Source organism: Odontesthes bonariensis, chromosome 9 (genome assembly GCF_027942865.1).
Source record: "Odontesthes bonariensis isolate fOdoBon6 chromosome 9, fOdoBon6.hap1, whole genome shotgun sequence".
Classification (NCBI taxonomy): domain Eukaryota; kingdom Metazoa; phylum Chordata; class Actinopteri; order Atheriniformes; family Atherinopsidae; genus Odontesthes; species Odontesthes bonariensis.
In genome coordinates this window covers 5,714,109-5,735,724 of record NC_134514.1, presented here as the reverse complement: position 1 = coordinate 5,735,724, position 21,616 = coordinate 5,714,109, and the positions used below count along the sequence as shown (strand labels likewise).

Here is a 21,616-nt window from a genome sequence, read left to right as displayed (position 1 = left end):
AAAGAGGGAAGAAGAGGGTTTCCCAAACTAAATTCAATTTATCAGGTTCTATTCTGAATTCTGATATTTAAACCGTCAGTCTTTGATCCTGAAATAATTCACCTTTAAACACACCACCTGTTGGCTGTCAGTGCATCACAAAACTGTTAAATCATTCAGTTTTCCATTTTTACTTCTCCTTTTCCACAAAAAAAGTTATTTCAAAAAGCACAGAAACAGATTTAAAATGGGAAAAAAAGTCGACCTGGATTAAGTGCCAAACATAAATTTATTCAAAGGGATCGAATACTTGGGTAAAAAACTTTATTAACAAAACAGAAGAAGGCAAAGCACAGCTCAAGCTCACTTCCAAAGCACAGCAGCATACATTACCTCTATGTCAACAACCCAAAAGTCCCACAATGAAATGATAATAATAATAATAATAATAATAACATCCATTATTGTTACAGCTAAATATTAAAATAACACAGCCACTCGGATATACTGCATAATATCTATATTTACTCAGGAGACCATTGACAGCATCTACAGCAGGAGGGAAGCCTCAGTCATGCTCATTCTTTTGCACTGTAGTGCCATCTAGTGCCTTCTCAGCACAGTTACAGTAGTAGTACAATCAAACACAGCAGCCTGGGGGGCGAAGGTCAAATGAAACAGACACTTTGTACCGTTCTCTTTCTCTAAAAGCAAAACTTTACAATCTGCACCTTAAGAGTTTGGAAATAAGGCTGAAGGACTGAAAGAGGGAAAGATAAGAAGGCGAGGGGTTGAAATTAGAACTCTAATGGGGAATGCCATCTATTTTAGGATTTCAAACAATCGTACTTTGCTCAAGGACGGGTCAGTGGATTCCGACTCTGGAATCTCACACTTTGATGGGGTTACATTCTGTTGTACAAGATCCCTGCAGCAAAGTTTGTCACAAGTTCGCAGGTTTAACTGATTTTATTTTTAAAATCACAAGCATCTACTGTGATCTCTTTTTTAATGAAATTAGGGCCATACTTTAATCTCCATAGTCCAAATCCAGGATACTTTACATCATAGCTCCTCTTGCTGTTCTGTTGACATTTACGGGTATTTTTTTTTTCCTGATTATTCAGCAATTAGTTGGTTTCCATTCAGTCAATATGATAGAAAAATATTTTGTAACAACTTCTGGATTTTATATGAGTTCTTTGTGAAATTAATGGAAACTAATGGCAGAAAAATACCACAATACATGTCAAGATATTAGTGTAGCATGCAGTGAAAACTTGCCAGCAAGCCTGTGTGTTAAAATAGATGGAATTCCCATTAAAAGGGGTTCAATTGAATGGAATTTAGGCACAGTTAGTACTAATGCTAAAGTCACAGGTCTATCATGTGGTCACCATCTGCATCATTCAACTGGGAACAAGTCAAGATTCACTTTCTGCATCACAACAAGTCATTTCTCTACAATCCATTACAAACAGCAAGACTTTTCTAGACTTTTTCAATTACAGTGATTACTCATAATCTAATTCATTGTGACATCAGCGGTTGATCAAGTTATGCGTGCTGTTTTTTTACATTTCTATTAGGCACAGAGGGGTGCTGCCACCTGGTGGCAGGGGAGTGATGTGGCGGGGAGGCGGCAGGGGGCCAGAAGTGGTGCTGATCCCCGCCTCTGGGGATGTAAAGCGTTGCCTACGCAACCACCCACTGCAGGATGCTGGTGTCCTTCCCGCCGGTGGAGATCAGGTGACTGTCACCATGCAGGAAGGCAACGTTGGTCACGTGACTGCTGTGGCCGCTGTACTCGTGACCCGGAGCCTGAAAAGAGTCAGAAAAATGACTTAAATACAACTGAAAGTAACAGTAATAGTCTGAAAACATCTGGCAGGCCGAGTACATTTTACAGGAACGATCTCTTCTTTCGTAACACATCTGGCGAGGTTACAAATCTTCAGAAAAAAAAGATTTGGTGGAGTACTCCGAGTGATCGAAATGCCAGAAGTTTGAAAAAGTCATATGTACACTGTAACGTATTGCTGTACATTTACGGTGGATTTACAACAGTATCCGACTGTATTTTACAATAATGGTAAAATACTGTTGAATATTCATCCCTCACGTGTAAATTAACAGTTAAATCAGTCATTTAACAATACCAGTAGATAACTGTAATTTAATTTAATGAATTGATGTCCAAATCCAAAATACGTAATTATACTGTTAAATAAATTACGGTAGATGCGCCGTAAAATGACTAAAACACAGTTATCCTCCCGTCATGTACTGTAATCGAAAAAAACATTATCATACTGTTTAACAAATAACAGTAGTTGCACTGTAAATTAACATTATTTTACAGGGAAATTCTTTACAGTGTATTAAGGCGAGACACTACAGGTGAATAGGGTAATATTTTAAAATAATAGATAGATATCACCATGAAACTTCCCCAGTTGATTACTTATACAAGTATGAAAAAAATGTATTACAAGTTTTAGAAATATGTATGTTTAATTCTGCAAATTAGGCATTATCTCATTAAATATGCGCACATTTGCATATATTTCTGGAAGATAAATCTGAACATATGATAAAGCCAGGTGCAGAATTATTTTTTCATTTTGTTTACACGCAAAATGAAAAGAAAATTACAGAGGGATTTCAGGATATCTGCTTTCATTTCTTAGGAAATCAAAATATACTGCCCATAGCCTAAAAAACATCGATTTTCGCCATGTTTTTTTATTATAATGTCACATAAATCAGGCCAGGAATGATTTATCAACAAATCCTTCTGTAAATATCTTCAGAATACTGCTAAGCGTATAACTGGAACGTTTGGTGTTAATAGGTGCTCCATAGGCTGAGATATTGATACTGGAAAAATACAAAAAACTGATTTTGAGAAAACGGCATTTAAAGATTTAAATAGGGGAATTCATTTTGGTAAATTTGGGGCGAAACGCACTGCCGCGATTAAACAAAATGGGATGAAATAAACATTTTAATTTATGTTTTGAAACAACATATTGAAGGAGTAGACTGGCCCAAAATCTAAAAATTGACCACTGCATGAAAAAAAACAAAAAAAACAACAAAGTTTTTGCCTGCCGTGTCTCGCCTTAAACAAGGATTCAGTTATTAATGATGGGTATACACACGTTTAAGACAGTTAAAACCATGTTGCAACAATTTGCTGCTTCTGAGAGCCTGAGCTGATGGAGGTAATTTTGTCTGAATGGATAATTACGTTTACAACACTGGTTAAATGTGTTTGGATAAACACTTGTAAAAGAAAGTGGGACAGCCTGAACTGGATTTTTGTGAACAGAACGCACACACCTGGCAAACATTATGCTCATTATGTGTCTGGTGATGATCCAGTTTTCACAGCATTCGTTAACACTCCATCAAATGCGGGCTCAAAATAAACAGTGTGGTTGCTCGGCTCTCCTAAAGTTTATGCTGGATGTGTGTGGAAGCAAATGGGGCGTCAGAAACGGTCGCAAAAGGCTTTGTGAAAAGTAAATGTGGCTGTGTCTGACCCTTGGTTGAGAGCAGGGGAAGGAGAACAAGTGCACTTTGCCAAAGTCATCAGCAGAGGCCAGCAGGGATCCATCATGTGACCTGCACACGGCGTTGATGTCGGTGCCGTCTGCACCATCTGGCCAAATCCCTGGGAGACAAAAAGAGTGAGGAAGACAGCAGGAGTTAGCGGGAGACAGACAAATATTGTTCGAAACGTAACGTTCTGTTTCAGCCTGCAGGAAAACACAGAGTATTGTGCACTTGTTTGGACTGGAACGCAGTCAGTCGGCATTTGGAGGGAAAGACACACTGGAAAAAATCTAAATCTTACCAAGTATATTTGTCTCATTTCTAGTCAAAATATCTCATTATACGTAATATAAGACACAACTGCCTAACAAGTACTATTTCAGCCAGATATAGGGACTTGTTTGAAGACAATACATCTGGAATATCTTGTTAAATGAAAAAGTCTTGAAAACAAATTGTTTTGAGTCATATTTCACATGAAACAATCTTTTTTTTTTAATTTGAAGAGGTTTTTAAACTAATTTCAAGATCACTTTTATCTCAAAAGTCCCAAATATCACATCTTATTTCACGAAATCTTGACAAGCCGATTTTCACTAGTTCCATTGGCAGATTTTTTTGCTTATTTCAAGCAAAAACGTCTTAACGTAACCGGTTAATCTGGTAATTCATGCATGGACTTGCATCCCAAAGTTTCACTTATGAACAGCGTGGCTTTGACATCTTTATAGTAGTTCAACAGAAACAGGTGCAAACAAAATATAAAATCAAAGAAAAAAGGCAAATATACAACAAGCTGAAATACAATGAAAAACAGAGCTACATGGCATCATATTTATCTTGTATGTTTGAGTCTGCCATCCTACATAAACGGTCTGCAGCCCCATGTGCAGGTTGTTTGATGGTGGAATCAGATGATAAATAACAGCAAGATATCCTTATCCTGTGTGGCAATATTCTGAGATTATAATAGGTGACTCACAAAGTGAGATCCTTCTAATTGACAACTTTAATAATCTGCATCTTTGAACAAACGACAAGGCAGCACAAAAACACAGAGATGACAAAGAATCAAACAGATTTGGGATCTCGATTCGTGGTTTAAAGATTATATAGAATTAGGATCTGGAATGAAATTCCTTAATGTATTTTCTGCTTTTCTCGGTTGTTAATGGGGCTGAATTCATCTGCTGCACCAGCCTTGAGGTTTTAGTTAAAGGGTGAAAAACATCTCTGAATACTCACTCGTCTTTATAATACAGCAGCCAGGCATTCTAACTAGGGCTGGGCGCGTTAACTTGTTAATTATTTAATGCCAATAAATATTTTATCGCGCATTAACGCAGGTTTTATTATTGTAAAAGTCTGTTGAATGCATCACATTCACAGTTACAGCAAACACCACGAAGCATGGAGTAATAAAATAAAGATAAACTAGCAGGTAACATCACCGTTACAGGTGCTCCTCGGTCTCTCTCTACTTCCTGTTTCACTTCTTTCAACATAAAAGCACGTATTTCAAAATAAATTGGAAAAAAAAACTCCTGCATTTACAGCCAAGTTGAATTGTCTTCTCAGCGTAGTAGTTCCAGTCTAAAATATCACTTAAAGGCAAAACACACAACTGATAGCAGCAAGTCATTCAAGGAAACAGACAGTGGAGCGAGGCTTCTACATAAAAACTACAGAAAGATGCTGATGTTAAAAGTGTGTTTGCACAACAAATGTTATGGCACTTTCATTCATATGGCAGCACATTTAAAATAAAACTAAATGCTAAAGGCTACTCACTACTTTTGAGTTAATTTTTGGATTTTGCGTACAAATGCGATTAATCGTGATTAATTAGGGAAATCATGTAATAAATTAGATTAAAAAATGTAATCGTTGCCCAGCCCTAACTCTAACATTAAACCAATCAACAAAGTAAAGGCAAAGACAGACTAAAACCAGTGAAATTTATCAAAAGAAATACTAACTGTCAGCATCCTGTGTTACATTTTATATGTATGTATGTATCCATGGGAAAAGATGTGCCATCAGTGAGCCAGCATAAGTTATCTAATAATATCGGCAACAATTAGCTTTAGCTTGCTGCACATAGACAAAAAGCAAAGAACTAGCTAACATTAATTCCTTACTGCAAATCTTTGTGTGGTCACTTTGTGTCTTGTTTGATTTAGCATGTGTTCATACAGGACACCTGGGGTAACAAAATGTTTTACTTGTTGCTGTTTCCACTTTATTTGTTGGCTGGTTTCATCACTTGTTGATCGTGTTGAACATCAGCCAGCTCCCCCCAAAATGAACAACATGTGAACAATAACAGCCCATCTTAATAACACCGGCTTTAATGACCTACCAAAGGTGTTGAAGCTCAGAGTGCAGGTCGAGGTGGCCCACTCCAGGTTGCGTATTACATCCATGTTGGTCATGTGTTTACCATTGGATGCCTCCCCTGAGAACAACAAAATATTCATCATGTTCTATCATAAGTCAAGAGTTTGACTATTTTAGCCGAGTAACAAGTTACAAATAAGTTAGCTGATGGCTTCTTACAGTTAATGGGTGCCATCTGAATGAATTAAAACAGAATAATTAAAGAACATGTGGACAGAGAAGAAGGACGACCTACAGAAGAGGATCTCATAGTCTCCTGAGTTGGTGGCAAGGTACTGGCTGTTTGCTGTCCAGTCCAGATGGGTGACGAAACTGGAGTGTCCCTGAGGAAGGAGGAAGCCGAACAGAGCGGGAGGATATTTATATATTTATACTCTGGGCAGTTTAACAGTAAAGATACAACTGTTTCCATTTCAAGCTTAGTTTTAAACCTTCTGTGGCTATTTCATTTCATTCTTAGAGCTTTCAGAGAAGCCTAATATTTGCACTCACCGTGCATTTCCCCACACGGCTGTACTTTCTGCCATTCTCAGTCACAGCATAGATGTAAACAAAGTTGTCATGGGAAGCGACAGCCAGGAAGTTGCCATCTGCAGGCACAGTGAGCTCAGAGTTAACGGTGCAGTTCACACAAAGCTGATGCGTTTTATGGCAGCGTGTGGGTGAGGCGTGCGCACGTGGCGATTACCTGGAGAGTATTTGACATTGGAAATGATCTCATTGCCATCTGTGTGCACAGAAACAAGGTCTCGAGTGTCGGTGTCCAGCACCAACCATCTGCAACACACATGGGCCAGACATTCGGGAAACTTTAAAGGTAATGTTCTTCAGTAGTTTTACAGCCAACTTAAAACCATCACAAAAAGTGGGATTTTCTCAGATTTGTACCAAGATTAACAAACTGTGTCAAATATTAGAAAGATACATTATAGCTTTCGTTGTTATCTTGTTTTAAATGGTTTCTGCCTCATCTACAAATCATTCACATGTTTATTTTGTGAGTTACTACGGAAGCCCAGAGCGGACGTGGTACGTATAAACTTTTTTCTGATGGTTTTCTCGGTATAATTATCTCGTTATCTCGAGAAAACAATGATCGTTTTCTCGAGATAACGAGATAATTTACCGATTGTTTTCGAGGCCACTTTTTCTCCCCAGTCCGCCCCTGTTTATATGTGTTCACAATTTGTTTGTCTTGTAGAGATAACTCATATCAGCCCGCCTCATTTAAGGAGACGGCCGGCTCGACTGCAGCTCAACAGGCGTTTACACCTCAGTGATCCTGTTGATATAGTCAACTTCATCAGAGACCAGCTGAGGGGACCAGACTGTCTCCACGGTTACCGAATGATGCACAAGAGGTGCCGAGATAACGAGTTTATCTCGAGAAAACGAGATAATGCTGAATCGAATTAAAACGAAATGCTTGTCACACCAGCAGGATTTGCTTTGTGCATTTTCACAGCAGAATTGTTACACAAACGCTCCACATTCCATGTTTGATTCATAGGCTACTTTATTCAGTTTTCAATGAAAGGGGGGTAAAGATGGGTAAAAAACTTTGCCAGAAATACATATAAACACATATAAACAGGGGCGGACTGGGGAGAAAAAGTGGCCTCGAAAAACAATCGGTAAATTAACTCGTTATCTCCAGAAAACGATCAGAAAAAAGTTTATACGTACCACGTCCGCTCCGGGCTTCCGTAAGTTACAGCTGCTGTAAAAATAAATACATATAAGAAAAAATATGTCAGACGGCAGAAAGGCTGACCTTCCACTCATGGTGCCCACAGCCAGAACAGCCCCGCTGGGATGGAAACCTGCAGACCTCCCTGGATCCTGAGGCACAGGAGGAAGCATTTTTATCATTTCTTTTGCTTTTTGAGTCGGCGCTCATTTAATTTCGCCATCCTGCTTACCTCGATGGTCTTGCTCCAGAGGGGCTGGTGGGAGTTGGTGTCCCAGAGGTGAACCTGTTTGTCCTGTGAGCAGGTGACAAACTGCTCCATGGAGGGATGGACGTCCAGACCCCACAGCTCATCCGTGTGACCCTGCAGCACGTCGCAGAACTCATTTAACACACCCGAGGCTGTAACATGCGTCAGGAGGGTACAAATAAACTGAATTTTGTGGGCAGATACCTGTACAATAGGGGTTAGGGTATCGGGAAAGGCGGCCCTGATGATGGCGTTCCTCGTGGTTCCAATGAAGAGTTCTCCTGGTTTACCTTCAGCCAGCGCCCGGACGGGACCGAGCGAGTCGGCCACCTGCACACACATACATCACAGAGGGTCAAATAAAGCTCACGTGTTCCCATCCGGACACTTTATTCAGCTTTTTGTTGTCTTTTTAAGCGACAGCTCCATCTTCTGCTTCTGAAGTAAAACAGTACAGCTCCATATTATTTGTATCATTACAAAAAGATTCCACATGTAGCTTACAGAATGCCATGTCAATGTATATTAGAAGTTATTTAAGTTATTGAATTTCGCATATAGCTCATAACAATAAAAAAAAAAAATCCACAGTCAGGACTTCTTGTTGTGTTGTAAACATAAACTACACCAGGTTGCCTTTGGGTGAAATTAGCTGCATGACATGATGCCTCAATTCTAATTCTAGTTCAGCAAAACTAAAAATCAAATACAGTCGTGGCTAATAGCAACATGTTAACAAGAGGCTAACGAATAGCCTACGTCACTCAGGTCACTCGTAGAAATCTGAGTCGTTTTATCTTTTGCCCTTTTCGCCACTTCTTCTCTTTCTAAACTGGGCACCTGATGGCTTCTTTGGTCTTTTACTATGATGATGATCCATGATCCACATGGATCACCTCTGCTTTTCCCATTTACACCGTCCGTTCACCCGTCAATCAACCGGAGTCACGTGACGTATACAAATTCACGTAGATGACTGCACAGATTTTATTTTTTTTTTTTCACATTTTTCACATAAACCAGTTAATTACATGAAGATATATGGGTCTATGTTCATTTTAGGAATGAAATACAGTTTACTTGGGTTGGAAGTAGTTTGTGTTGTGTGGCCTGGGATCAGTCTATCACATTGAGTGCGCCCTGGGCGGTCGCCCACATTGCCCATAGCACAAACCGGCCCTGGCTCCAGCAGCTCTTACCTCCATCTCAGCCTGCTTCCTGTAGTTGTGGTCCCACAGCACCACCTTGCGGTCTTTCCCACCTCCAGACACCATGGTGCCATCCTTCAGGACGCAAACAGAGAAAATCCCCCCTTCGTGGGCCCCCGACACCACCTGGCTGATGCGGTTACCACCTGGAAGTCAGAGCAGCTGCGTCTGATGGATTCTTTTTTGTTTTCAGGCTTGAGGGCATGTGCAGCTCAGTAACACATCTTTTATGGCTATGTTGATGAGGAACAACAACTGGTAAATTGAGCCTATTTTCACATGATCCCATATGCATTCCTTAGTTTTAAATAAAAACAATCTGACATTCTGAGCAGTTAAGACTATTATACTGGAAAAAATGCCCCTCCAAAAATAAGTAAGAAAAACAACAAATAAAAGACATTTTTGCTTGAAATAAGCAAAAAATGTCAAGATTTCTTGAAATAAGATGTGATATTTAGGACTTTTGAGTTAAAAGTGATCTTGAAATTAGCTTAAAAACCTCTTCAAATGTCAAAAAAAGCTTGTTTCATATGAAATCCGACTCAAAACAATTTGTTTTCAAGACTTTTTCATTTAACAAGATATTCCAGATGTATTGTCTTCAAACAAGTCCCTATATCTGGCTGAAATAGTACTTGTTAGGCAGTTGTGTCTTATATTAAGTGTAATGAGATATTTTGACTAGAAATGAGACAAATATACTTGGTAAGACTTTGATTTTTTCCAGTGTATAGGAAGATTTAATCTCCAAATTTCATGGATCATTGCGACTCTTTTCGGTTCTACCTTTGGCCCAGGTGTAGATATTTCCACTGGAGTCTCCTGTGATGGCGTCTCCATTCTCCGCAAAGGCCACACACAACACATACTTTGGTTTCTCGTGTTTCTAGACAGAAAGAAGTAGAAAAAAGTGCTGAAAAGACTGCAGTTGTTTTAACATTGTGTACTTCGGACCTACAGTCTAATGGTCGTACCTCAAACAGGCCTTGTCTCTTGGTGAGAGTGTTGCCCTCCATGGTCCAGAAGTTGAGGTGGGATTTCCCACACGTGACAATCAGGTTTGTGTCCATGGGATGAAACACAGCGGCCAGCACAGAGTCGTTGGAGCACTGCAGGGACAGAAGGCACGAAGCTCGAAGATCAATTCAATTATAGCCCTTTGTTCATGCGTCTAATCCTCTCAGGTTCTTAATTAAAGTTTAGAACAAACGGATAATATCAGTAATGATGCTGCTGGTCGCCACAAAGTACCTTGACCTCAGCCAGTTGCTTCTCCTTCTGCCAGTTCCAGACAGACAAGATGTGATCGTTGGCATCGTCCACAGCACAGAGGAAGGTACCGCCGTTCTGAAAGTGGAAAGTGAAGAGTAAGACCACAGCAGCAGCTTTTTATTTCAGCCGATACTCGAAACAACTGAACCTCTTACCGACTTGGAGAAAGACACACAGGTGACTGCTCGGTCAAACACGCCCATCCCGATCACATGGAGCGTGTTGAGGCTCACGGAGTCCCAGACACGAACGTGGGGAGCCAGCAGCTGAGCAGGTGACAGAGATGTAAATGTATTTTATTCATACAGCCCTTTACAGACAATCCTTTCGGTGTACCAAAGTGCTTTACAGCAGGTAATAAAAAAAAGAGAAGAATAAGTAAAAACAATAAAAGAACAGTGAAAGCAATAAAATACAACAAAATCAAATAAGATAAAAGTGTCATCATACTACTGGGTATTAAAAGCAATCCTAAATAAGTAGGTTTTTAGCCTAGATTTGAAGAGGCCCAGGTCAGAAATAAGACGAAAACTGAGATGAAAACTGATTAAGAAACACTGTGCTAGAGAAACAAATATATATAGTACGTGGGATAAGAATCACAATAGATGTTTAAGCATTTTTTCTCCTCATACAAACTATTTTGAGCTAAATGCTCTTTTTTTTTCTGAAATATCGAATTAAAGAAAAAAAACTTTAATTCGATATTTAGCGATGAGGAAAATGCACGGCGGGAAGATAAGTGTGATCTCACCTTTCCATCTTTAGAGTTTCCGGCCATTTGCCCCGTTGCTATGGTAACCATGTCAGGATGCACACTCAAGCTACGACGAAAAAAAAACGAAAGAAAATATTAGTGACTTTTGCGCTTTAATGCAAACATGGAGAAGCAGCATTTAGCTGTTATGCTGCAAACAAGTGGAACAAACTGCCAGTGGAGATTAAACTTTCACCAAATGGAGACATTTTTAAATCCAGGTTAAAAACATTTCTTTTCTCATGTGTCTATGCATGAAATCTGCACGATATCTTTGAACTTATCTAGACTGTTGCTTGTTTTTAAATTCATTTAAATGATTTTATTTGTTTCTCTTTATATTCTTTTATGTATTTTTAATTCTTCTTACACTCCCTGCTGCAATGCTTTTATTTTATGTGAAGCGCTTTGAATTGTTTTGTACATGAAATGTGCTACAAATAAATTTGATTTGATTTGAATGCGTTCCACTGCTTCTGGCTTTTGTGGAGGAAATGTGTGACAATCAAAGCTTTTCTGGTGCGTTTGTGTAAATCTAAACATATCATGACGCTGCAGCTGAAGATGGTTTGTTTCCATCTTTTAGGTTTTTTAATGAATTGACACTTTAAAATTTGACAGGAAGCATCTAATGCTCTGCAGAAACGCTACATCAAAGATAGAAACTCAGAAACTAAGTTTTTTGTACTATATCTGTCGTACAACAACCTTCTACTTCTGAAATAATAAAAATAAAAAAAGATTAAAAGGAAGCTAACAATGAGGGGTTCTTTATGGTAGCAAGAAGACGAGGATTCAATATGATGGCGTGGGAGCGAAGAGAACAGCCGACTCCCTGCAGAGACAAGTCGCTTTCCCAGCATGCCCCGGGGGGAATTTGGTGTTTACATCCCTGTGGCTCCAGGGACAAAGCTGACTCAGGATGTCAACCAGTGCCAATTAATAAAACCACACATTTCTGAGCCTGTCTACAAACGTTGTGTCGAGAATAATTTCAGCAGATGGTCACAAAAAAGTCAAATGAAGCATTTAAAGTAGGGCTGGGCGAGTTAACTTGTTAATTATTTAACGAGTTACTGTTTTATCGCGCATTAACGCAGGTTTTATTTATTTCTTTATTTATATTTTTTTTAATTTAATTATATTTTTTTTAATTAAAAAAAAAACAAACATTTTTGGCAGAGAGAGGGGGAACGACACGCAGCACAGGGCTGTCCGATGCGAAACTCGAACCGGGGCCAGCTGCAGCGAGGACTATAGCCTCTGTACATGGGGCGCCTGCTCAACCCACTACGCCACAAACCACCTCTGTTTTATTCTTTATTTCATTATTGTAAAAGTCTGTTGCTGTCTGCTGTGGAACCGGAAAAGAAAGTAATCGGCGGATCCACCAAACATGGAGAAGGGTACGGAACTTTTACTCGGCCATTTTCATTTTAAAGTTCTTCCAGACGGCGGAGTCGACAGAACCAAAGTCATCTGTAAACTCTGCCAAGTTGAATTGTCTTCTCAGCGTAGTAGTTCCAGTCTAAAATATCACTTAAAGGCAAAACACACAACTGATAGCAGCAAGTCATTCAAGGAAACAGACAGTGGAGCGAGGCTTCTACATAAAAACTACAGAAAGATGCTGATGTTAAAAGTGTGTTTGCACAACAAATGTTATGGCACTTTCATTCATATGGCAGCACATTTAAAATAAAACTAAATGCTAAAAGCTATACACTACTTTTGAGTTAATTTTTGGATTCTGCGTACAAATTCGATTAATCGTGATTAATCAGGGAAATCATGTGATTAATTAGATTAAACATTTTAATTGTTGCCCAGCCCTAATTTAAAGTTTAAACTCTCACACACTACACTAACCAGGACAGCATGTGATCAAAGGGGTACGTTAACACGTCCCAGAGTAAGTGGAAGAGGCCGGGCTGTGCAGGAAATCGTGCAGCTTTGTTAAAACATGCCTCTCTTATCCGCTTTCTGCTCTCTCACCATTTCACATCGTCGTTGTGACCCAGGTAGTGTCTCTGCTGCTGCTCCTCCGTGTTGTACAGCACCACCACCGAGGCGTTGAAGTACACAATCTCTCCTGTGGGCAGCAGATAGAGGTTGGAGCGGCAGTCACGACCGCGGTAGCCGTACCTGGTCCACGCTTTGGTTAGGGAAGATGGTGGAAGCTGGACGAAGGTCTTACGTTATCGATCAATACAAAAACAAGAGTGATATTAAAAGCTCAGGCCAGACAACACTTTAGGTGATAATCCATGTCTACACTGGAAAAAATGCCCCTCCATAAATAAGTAAAAAAAAACAACAATTAAAAGACATTTTTGCTTGAAATAAGCAATAAAATCTGCCAATGGAACTAGTGAAAATCGGCTTGTCAAGATTTCTTGAAATAAGATGTGATATTTGAGACTTTTGAGATAAAGTGACCTTGAAATTAGCTTAAAAACCTCTTCAAATGTAAAAAAAGCTTGTTTCATATGAAATCCGACTCAATACAGACAATACATCTTGAATATCTTGTTAAATGAAAAAGTCTTGAAAACAAATTGTTTTAAGTGTAATGAGATATTTTTACTAGAAATTAGACAAATATACTTGGTAAGACTGATTTTTTTTCCAGTGCAGAGGTCTGATAGGATAAATTAAAGCATGTCTGACCTAAAGTTTATAAAAAATAAACCCCAATTTATTATAATTCATTCATATATCAGTCATCCATCCACACAGTCCTGCCCGTGTCCATATATTTCTCCCCCTTTCTGCCTGAAGGATACACCCACTGCAGCTTGAGCTTGTGGTCCGGCGGCGCCATCTTCTGGTCCAGGCTGTAGCTCTCCCTCTGCTGGTCGGGGATGTGCATGGTGACCGGGCGACCTCGGAGGAACATCCTCACGTAGCCGTCCTCTGCAGGAAAACAGAGGGATGAAGAGAGAGGTGCAATCGATGATTAAATGGAAAGAAGAGAACAGAGACACAAAGGTCGAACTCACATGTGTGTGCACGTGTGTGCACGTGTGCTCTCAGGGAGTGACATCATCTCAGTACAGATACAAGCCGACCGTCAGCCCGTTTCACTCATCCAACAGCTCTGAGTTTTATACATTTTCTGACCTTCCACAAGCAGCTTTATTCTGGATTTTACAAAATCTTAAACTTGCTTACTGACCACAGTAACTGAACAACACATATTGTACACACAGTTTATTAAAAATAAAGCAGGAGAGAGGGGAAGCAGAGGAAAATATTAAGTGTTTCACCAGCCTGAAAAGCGAGGCCTCATTGACCTTTGACTTTAACTTTAATTTATGGATGCTTGGAAATCACAACCTCAGATATATGCAGTTCCATCTCTTCGTCTTAACACTTTCCAGCTACAGATCTTTCATTTTAGAGCAGTTTTATAATATCAAAATGTTTGTACTCGTCTTAATTAGTGGTTCTAATTAGGTTAAAATGACAGCAACGTTGCTCCAGATTTGAATCTGCCTACAACTATCCACAACTTTCTGGCCTTTGCCTCTTTATTAGCTCAACGAGCTGTTTCACTTAAGTGGAAGGATCCAGCTCCTCCTTCCTCTTCAGAGACATGATGTCCTGCATGGTTACTGAGAAGATGAGATACACTATTCGGGGATCTGAGAATAAATTTTACAAAATATAGTGCCCCTTTTTGGTATTTTATGAGAAACCCACAACAATAATATCTGCGTTTACTTGTAGTTATATGTCTGTCCATGTTTAGGCAGGGTTATGGGTTATGTCATGGGTGGATGTTGTTCAGAAAATACAAAATAATCTTCCCGTACAATGATGGTCTTATTTATGTTTTGTCAATAATAAAAAAGACCTTTGAAAGAAAAGAAAATGACAGCAACGAGCACTTTGGAGAACAGTAAGGACTCCTGCTGGAGTTCCACACATTAGCAGCTGCTCGTCGCCTTTCCAACAGTTCAAAGTAACGCTAACTGGAGGGTGAGACATGATAACTAATGCACGTTTGCACACAAATACAAAGCAAAAGGTGGAGTAAAGGTTGCTTTACCTGCATTGAAGGTGCATTCTTTGGATTTGCTGAAACAGAGGAAATAAAAAAGCGATTAAATGTCTGCTGTGAGGACTGATGTGCAGGAGGAGACAGTTCACTGTCTGACTTAGAACCAGCTAAAGATCTTTGTAAAAGGATGCATCCTCAGTGTGTCTTCATCAGAGTGAGACAGAGTGGTGGTGGTGGTGGTGTGTTAAACAGGTAAATTCACTGTTAAACTGGTAAATTTACTGTTAAACTGGCTGCATCCTGCTTAGCGATGCACCAACTGCGATTTTCATGGTCAACTCTAAAGAAGAATAACCTTAAATAACATTATTTTCTTTCCAAAACGGCACCAGGCTACAGCGTCTTCTCTCTCTCTCTGTCACCGGAAATCCCTAATACAAATTTACTATAACGTAGGGTGAAAAATATCCTGATTTGATTTGCTATGGTCAAGCTATAAATGAGCTTATTCTGATAACAGGCTGATCAGTGAGGGCATCCCTGTTCCCGCTAGCTTTCATCTCATGGGATGCAGAGGTTGTGGGGAATCCATTTCATCTTTGCAACAATTTCAGGAAAGAAACAACAAATTTAAACATCACAAATTTGTTTCCCCAACTTAATCTATCCAGCTCACAATATTGTGGACAGATCCATTATATTTCTCTACGTGGGACACCTGAAAATGGTCTTTTGTTTGGTTTCAGCCGTTTGAGAATCATTTTTAGGCTTTTTTTCCCTTCTGGAAAAATCATGCAAGTCTGTTGTGTAAATATATTTCCCCCTCAGGCTCTAACAGACCAACAGAGAGCACGAGCAGAAGTTTGAGCCCTTTAATGTTGTTCCTTTGATCTCATCAGCAGACAAAGTCAACAGCGAGCTCGTATCGTAGCCACTTATACAGAAGATTCCCACACACAAACGTTCGGTGCGTCTATAAGAAGTGGTGACTGAGTCGAAAACGATGACACCCGAGTAGGCCACTTTGCCTAAATGTATAATTAAATCTGTCAATCAAAAGCTGTGGCCGTCTCGTGGCTTTGCAGCAGCTCAGCTAAAACTGCAGCTGTTCCTGAATCAGCCATCTGTCAACTAATCAGAAAACAAGCATTTCAGGGCATGCTGGCCACTCAGCCCGACCTGTCAGGGTGCTGTCAGCCAATCAGCCGACAGCTGGATACTGCTGCGGCAGTAAGGGGAACAGGTAAAGCTTGATGAGATGGGAAAGTGAAAGCTTTGACTCTGTGTGTGCTCAGCAGCAGAGGAGGCACATGTTGGAGGAGTTTTTCTGTGGAAAAGGTGGAGTGGAAACAACCCAAAAGGATGTGTTAAAGCTGTGCTTTGTGAAAAACTTCACAGGGACGAGCCACGTGCGTCAACATGTCCTGATTTTAGTCAGACTAAGAGTAAAGGAGCCACCAGGTGACATTTATTCATAAAGGTTTTCCAGAACAGTTTTGGAGCTCAACAATGGGTTCCATTTAAGCCACAAGCACACCGATGAGTCACAAAAGATCAGAGCTTGTATGTGTGTTTGAATTACCGTGACGGATCTGAAGGAGATTAAAGGACAGTCTGAATGGTGAACTGAGAACTGAGCGGTGTCTGTTGTGTCTCTGGGCAGCTGGATCCCAACAGGCAGGCCGGGTGTCGGCTCTTTAATGCAACCACATAAAGGCCTGTTTGATTCCTGGACTGTGAGAGTGTTTGTGAGTTGTCTGCCAGGAAGATGAGGCGTGGCGCGGCTCTAACCAATAACAGACTGAAGATCGATCCAGGGCCGGTAATTAGTGCAGGGCATGCTGGGTAACTGGCAGCTGAACAGGCCACATAACTCTGAATCCAAAGCCGGTGCAGCGGCAGCGTGAGCCTCCAGGTTTCCCAGGAGAGGGAACGCACAAACAGAACATTCATTAGCATGCAGCACCCAGTGTGTTGCTGACATTTTCTGCATGCTTGCACACTGAAAACACACTGAGCTCAGATGTAAAGGTCCGGAGGGGCCTGATGAGCAGCTGAGACCGAGAGATCCTGCATCACGTCAGAATTTAGGAGAAGAATTGTTGGAAGTTATAAGCTGGATATGTTTAAACTTTTACAACAGTTTACATCCTGTTGCAGAACCAACACACATTTCTTTTAAGCAAATAGGCCGTGTTTACCAGCTGCCATGACAACCAACAACACTGACGTGCTTCACTTCTCTGAAGAAGTCAGCACAACTTCTTCCTCCTTTCTTCTAACAGTTTAATTTTATTTTGTCCTCCGTCTTTATCTGGTCCACTCACTGGTTCACCCGTTTTCATTCACAGTGAAGTTGCACCACCACTAAAAGGCCGTAATCTGACTCGGGCTACGTTCAGACTGCACATCAAATGTGGCCCAAATCTGATTTGTTTGTGTCAGTCTGAACATCAAAAATCACATGAAAACTGATTTTGTTCTATCAAATTATGCGATCATAAACCTGATACAGACCGGATTTTTTGTAATGTCTGCACAGTCAAATCCGAATTCATGAGACTTCTTCGTCACTCTCGAGTCTGTGCAGTCGGAAGTCACCGCATGTCTGCGTCTGTCTTTTCCAAACATGATGAAGGAGAGCACAGACGTTAACTGTGAGCAGTCAATCAGAGCTGAACATTAGGGCCTGCAGTCTATATGCAGTCTCAGTCCTGACTGCTTCAATGCGGTCATGTAATTTAACTTATCCCATTTTGTCTGTGTTTAACTTTAACATTTTGTTTTTGTACTCAACAGCTGAGAATAAATGAATTTTAAGAAGTGAAGATGACACAGTTTATCCATTGCTTGATTCATTACTGTGAAAACAAGAGATTTATTCTTTTGCTGTGATGAGAGCAAGACAAACGTCATGAAACGTGGAGAAGAGATGAAACTATAGGAAAAGGAAAAATACAGGAAATATTGGTGTGGACTGAGGAAACTTTTCTAAAATAAAATTCCGATATAAATTAGCATGGGCACACTGGAAAAAAATGCCCCTCCAAAAATAAGTAAAAAAAACAACAAATACGAGACGTTTTTGTTTGAAATAAGCAAAAAAAAATCTGCCAATGGAACTAGTGAAAATCGGCTTGTCAAGATTTCTTGAAATAAGATGTGATATTTGGGACTTTTGAGTTAAAAGTGATCTTGAAATTAGCTTAAAAACCTCTTCAAATGAAAAAAAAAGTTTGTTTCATGTGAAATATGACTCAAAACAAGATGTTTTCAAGAATTTTTCACTTAACAAGATATTCCAGATGTATTGTATTAAAACAAGTCCCTATATCTGGCTGAAATGGTACTTGTTAGGCAGTTGTGTCTTATATTAAGTGTAATGAGATACTCAATGAGAAAAATATACTTGGTAAGATTTAGATTTTTTCCAGTGCAGAGGCTCGTCTTCGTCTTTCATATGTGAGCTGGAGGCCTTGTGAAAGAGCTACATCCATCTTGAGGAAACTACTGTGATACACGCAAAGAGGAAATGGATTCTGCGGCATCACTAATGGGTTGCAGCCCCCTGAACTGTGCGGTCTGTGGGAGGCTGAACATCCATTTGCTGATCCATTATGACTAAAGTGCTGCAGCAGTCCAGCTTCTGTACACAAACGCTTCTGATTTACTTCACGTTTTCACTCAACTCATGTAAAGTACGCACTAAAACCTGACTGTAAGATAATGGCCAGAAGGTGGGGAGACGATGCAGGGAAAATATTTAGACAAATATTCGTCCTTTGACCTTGATCCTGTTCTTTCAATAGTTTCCTTCAGCGTTCACAGTTAGAAGTGGGACGCTGCTTTTAGATTTCTTGTCATAAAGAGATTTAAAACACAAATAGAGTGAAATTGACAAATCATTCCTCATATATTCACATCTCTAAAATAACCCACCTCTGTGCAGCACTCCTGGATTTAAAGGATTTTTTTAAATCCAACTTTAAATGCGTTCGTTGTTAGATGAAAGGAAAGGAGCAGGTTACTAATTCAATTGTGCTGCTCTTCAATCCGATACATGGTCAGTGTGTTTGTTGCATGTTAAGCAGGAAGTCCAATCAATGCTATCTGCAAGCTGAGCAGCGTCTGTGGTTGTAACATTTGTCCTGCAGTCCCGTCAGCCTCCTCCCTTTGCATCATTTTTACACAGACTCTATGCTCTCAAGCGCTCCAATTAATGTTATACAAGGAACACAACTGCACTCAAAGCAGTTCATGCAAATAAGATCGGAGTCAGCGATGTGAGGTGGTCAGTTCAACCTGAACATGGGCAAAGCCGTCATTGTGCTGAGCACAGTGTGTCTGTTCTGTCACATCCTGTTCACCCGTCTGTGCTTCATAATCCGACAGATTTGCTGCTCATTTAATAACTTTTTAACCACTTCATGGAAAAAAGGAGCTTTCACCTGAAAGCTAAAACTAAAATAATAGTTGGAGCAACATTTTTCTTTACTGTTTAAACTATTAAAGTAACATCGTTTTGTATTTTGAGTGATTTGATCCATGACTGACTCCATGACTGGCTGCTGCTTCTGTTTTATTCATGGGACTGTGCAGCTGCCCCTCCCCATAGCTGCCCACAGATCTGCAGAAGAGAAACTCTGCATCAAACTGTTTGCGTGACAACCGTTTCATAAAAAATAAAAAAAACTTCCCCAGGCTGTCAGGAAGCAAGACCACAGCGAATAACTACCACTAGCTTTGTTTGGAGTGAGAAAACTGCAGCTTATTATGGATGAATGTGAGCAATCAAACCAAAAACTAACCTGAGAAATTTAGGTTTTTAAAAAGCTACGACTTTGTCATCCAGAGGCTACAGATACACACTTTCTAAACACATATTCTGAACCAGTAAGAGCAAAACTTTGTCTTCCAAAAGCTTCAGCAGCAAGCTCTTTGCCTACAGTCTGCTTCTTCTCTGTCAGTCTTTACCTACCATAGAGCTGATATTTACCTGGTAGATCTCTTCATGTCTGCAGAGTTTCCGTTACGGTCAACAGTGTCGAGCAGTCGGAGTGGTTTCTGTCCTGTTCAACAGCCCCAGCAACACACCGACTTCCTCCTTCACTAAGCAAACTTTTAGCTCAGCCTCAAGGCCACCAGCATCCAATCAGACAGCAGTTCCTGACTGTGCAGCCAAACCCTCTCTACCCACTGGCCACACCTCCCTTTTACAGGAAATCTGATCCATCAGCAGAAAGCTGTGACAGAGGAGAGGAGAGGGGACTATTTCCTCAATAGTTAACGAGAGTAAATAACATAATTAAAGGTGGTTTGAGAGAAACTGTTAGAATAAATACAGGATTGTACTAAAGTCTTGATCCAGCCCTCATTTCTTTATGTTTTGCTTCCAAGCAAATGGTCCTGATCAACAGTTCTCCAGCTTTCTGAAGGTTCTTTCAAAGTTTTTCTTTGGACATTTTCTGATTTTTCCCTCATCTTCAGTCCAGTCCTTGTACCTGAGCATTTTCAGAGGGATGTGTTTTTTCTTTGTTAAAGGGATAGTTCGCCTCTTTTGACATGAAGCTGTATGACATCCCATATTAGCAATATCATTTATGAACATTTTCTTACCCCCTGCTGCGTCCTGTGAGCCGAGTTCCAGCTGAGTTTTGGTGTTGAAGGGAGAGAAAATAGTACCAAGAGATTGTGAGGTCTGACTTTTTCCTGGACAACGATTTTGTGATGCAAATGTATTACTCTTTTGAACGCATATTGTTTTGAGAAGCAAAACGCTTTATTTTTTAAACCCCAGCCAACTAGCCGGACTACTTTCGTCAACGCCAAAACGAGGCTGGAACTCTGCTCACAGGACGCAGCAGGGGGTAAGAAGATGTTCATAAATGATGTTGCTGATATGGGATGTCATACAGCTTCATGTCAAAAGAGGTGAACTATCCCTTTAAGCCACTTAACTCTGACCTGTGAATCATTCAGGCAGAAAAATAGGCTCCTAACTCATGGGATGAACCTGTGTTGTGTCCACACACACATTTAAATTGGATCTTTAGGCACTTTGTTCCCAGCAGCCTGTCACAGAGACACATCATTTGTTCCCAATTTGTTTAGTTGCAAACACAGTTTAACAGACATGCTGATTGGTCGATAGTTTAGCATGGGCAGTAACTGATTTCATCATAAAAAGGATAAAGAATGACATTTTAGTTTCCCTCCATCACCGTGTCTGTGTTTTCTGGCAGTTCTCATCTCAGACCGTCCCTCGTGTTTCTCACACCACCCCCAGCTGGCAGCAACACAGCATTTCTACCTGCGTTTACAAAGCTGCACTGAGGCAGAACCGTGGCTGGACCCTCCAAATGTTATCAGCAGGTGACAGTTTGATCTGCAGGAAGGTCAGTTTAGCACCACCTCTCTTCTACTAAGGAGCCACGCTGTTGTAAAATGTGCAGAATGGGCTTTGGAACTGTTAGATGGCAGCATTTCCACC

The 21,616-nt window shown here is 40.3% G+C and overlaps 1 protein-coding gene across 1 annotated transcript in view; it reads right to left on the bottom strand.

Annotated features, from left to right (window-relative positions):
• Positions 1 to 288: 288 nt before the first annotated feature.
• Positions 289 to 21,616, bottom strand: part of eml2 (EMAP like 2) — a 40,549-nt gene continuing 19,221 nt past the window's right edge. Inside the window, exons 5-22 of the mRNA XM_075472845.1 lie at positions 15,175 to 15,203; positions 13,907 to 14,036; positions 13,116 to 13,265; positions 11,118 to 11,187; positions 10,519 to 10,629; positions 10,343 to 10,438; positions 10,066 to 10,200; positions 9,878 to 9,977; positions 9,080 to 9,234; positions 8,085 to 8,210; positions 7,863 to 7,994; positions 7,715 to 7,782; positions 6,629 to 6,717; positions 6,433 to 6,530; positions 6,176 to 6,263; positions 5,903 to 5,998; positions 3,528 to 3,658; positions 289 to 1,800 (exon numbers count right to left, since the gene is read on the bottom strand). Of these exons, the coding sequence (XP_075328960.1) occupies positions 1,675 to 1,800; positions 3,528 to 3,658; positions 5,903 to 5,998; positions 6,176 to 6,263; positions 6,433 to 6,530; positions 6,629 to 6,717; positions 7,715 to 7,782; positions 7,863 to 7,994; positions 8,085 to 8,210; positions 9,080 to 9,234; positions 9,878 to 9,977; positions 10,066 to 10,200; positions 10,343 to 10,438; positions 10,519 to 10,629; positions 11,118 to 11,187; positions 13,116 to 13,265; positions 13,907 to 14,036; positions 15,175 to 15,203 (1,930 nt within the window). The 3' untranslated portion in view covers positions 289 to 1,674. The remainder of the gene's footprint in view (positions 1,801 to 3,527; positions 3,659 to 5,902; positions 5,999 to 6,175; positions 6,264 to 6,432; positions 6,531 to 6,628; positions 6,718 to 7,714; positions 7,783 to 7,862; positions 7,995 to 8,084; positions 8,211 to 9,079; positions 9,235 to 9,877; positions 9,978 to 10,065; positions 10,201 to 10,342; positions 10,439 to 10,518; positions 10,630 to 11,117; positions 11,188 to 13,115; positions 13,266 to 13,906; positions 14,037 to 15,174; positions 15,204 to 21,616) is intronic.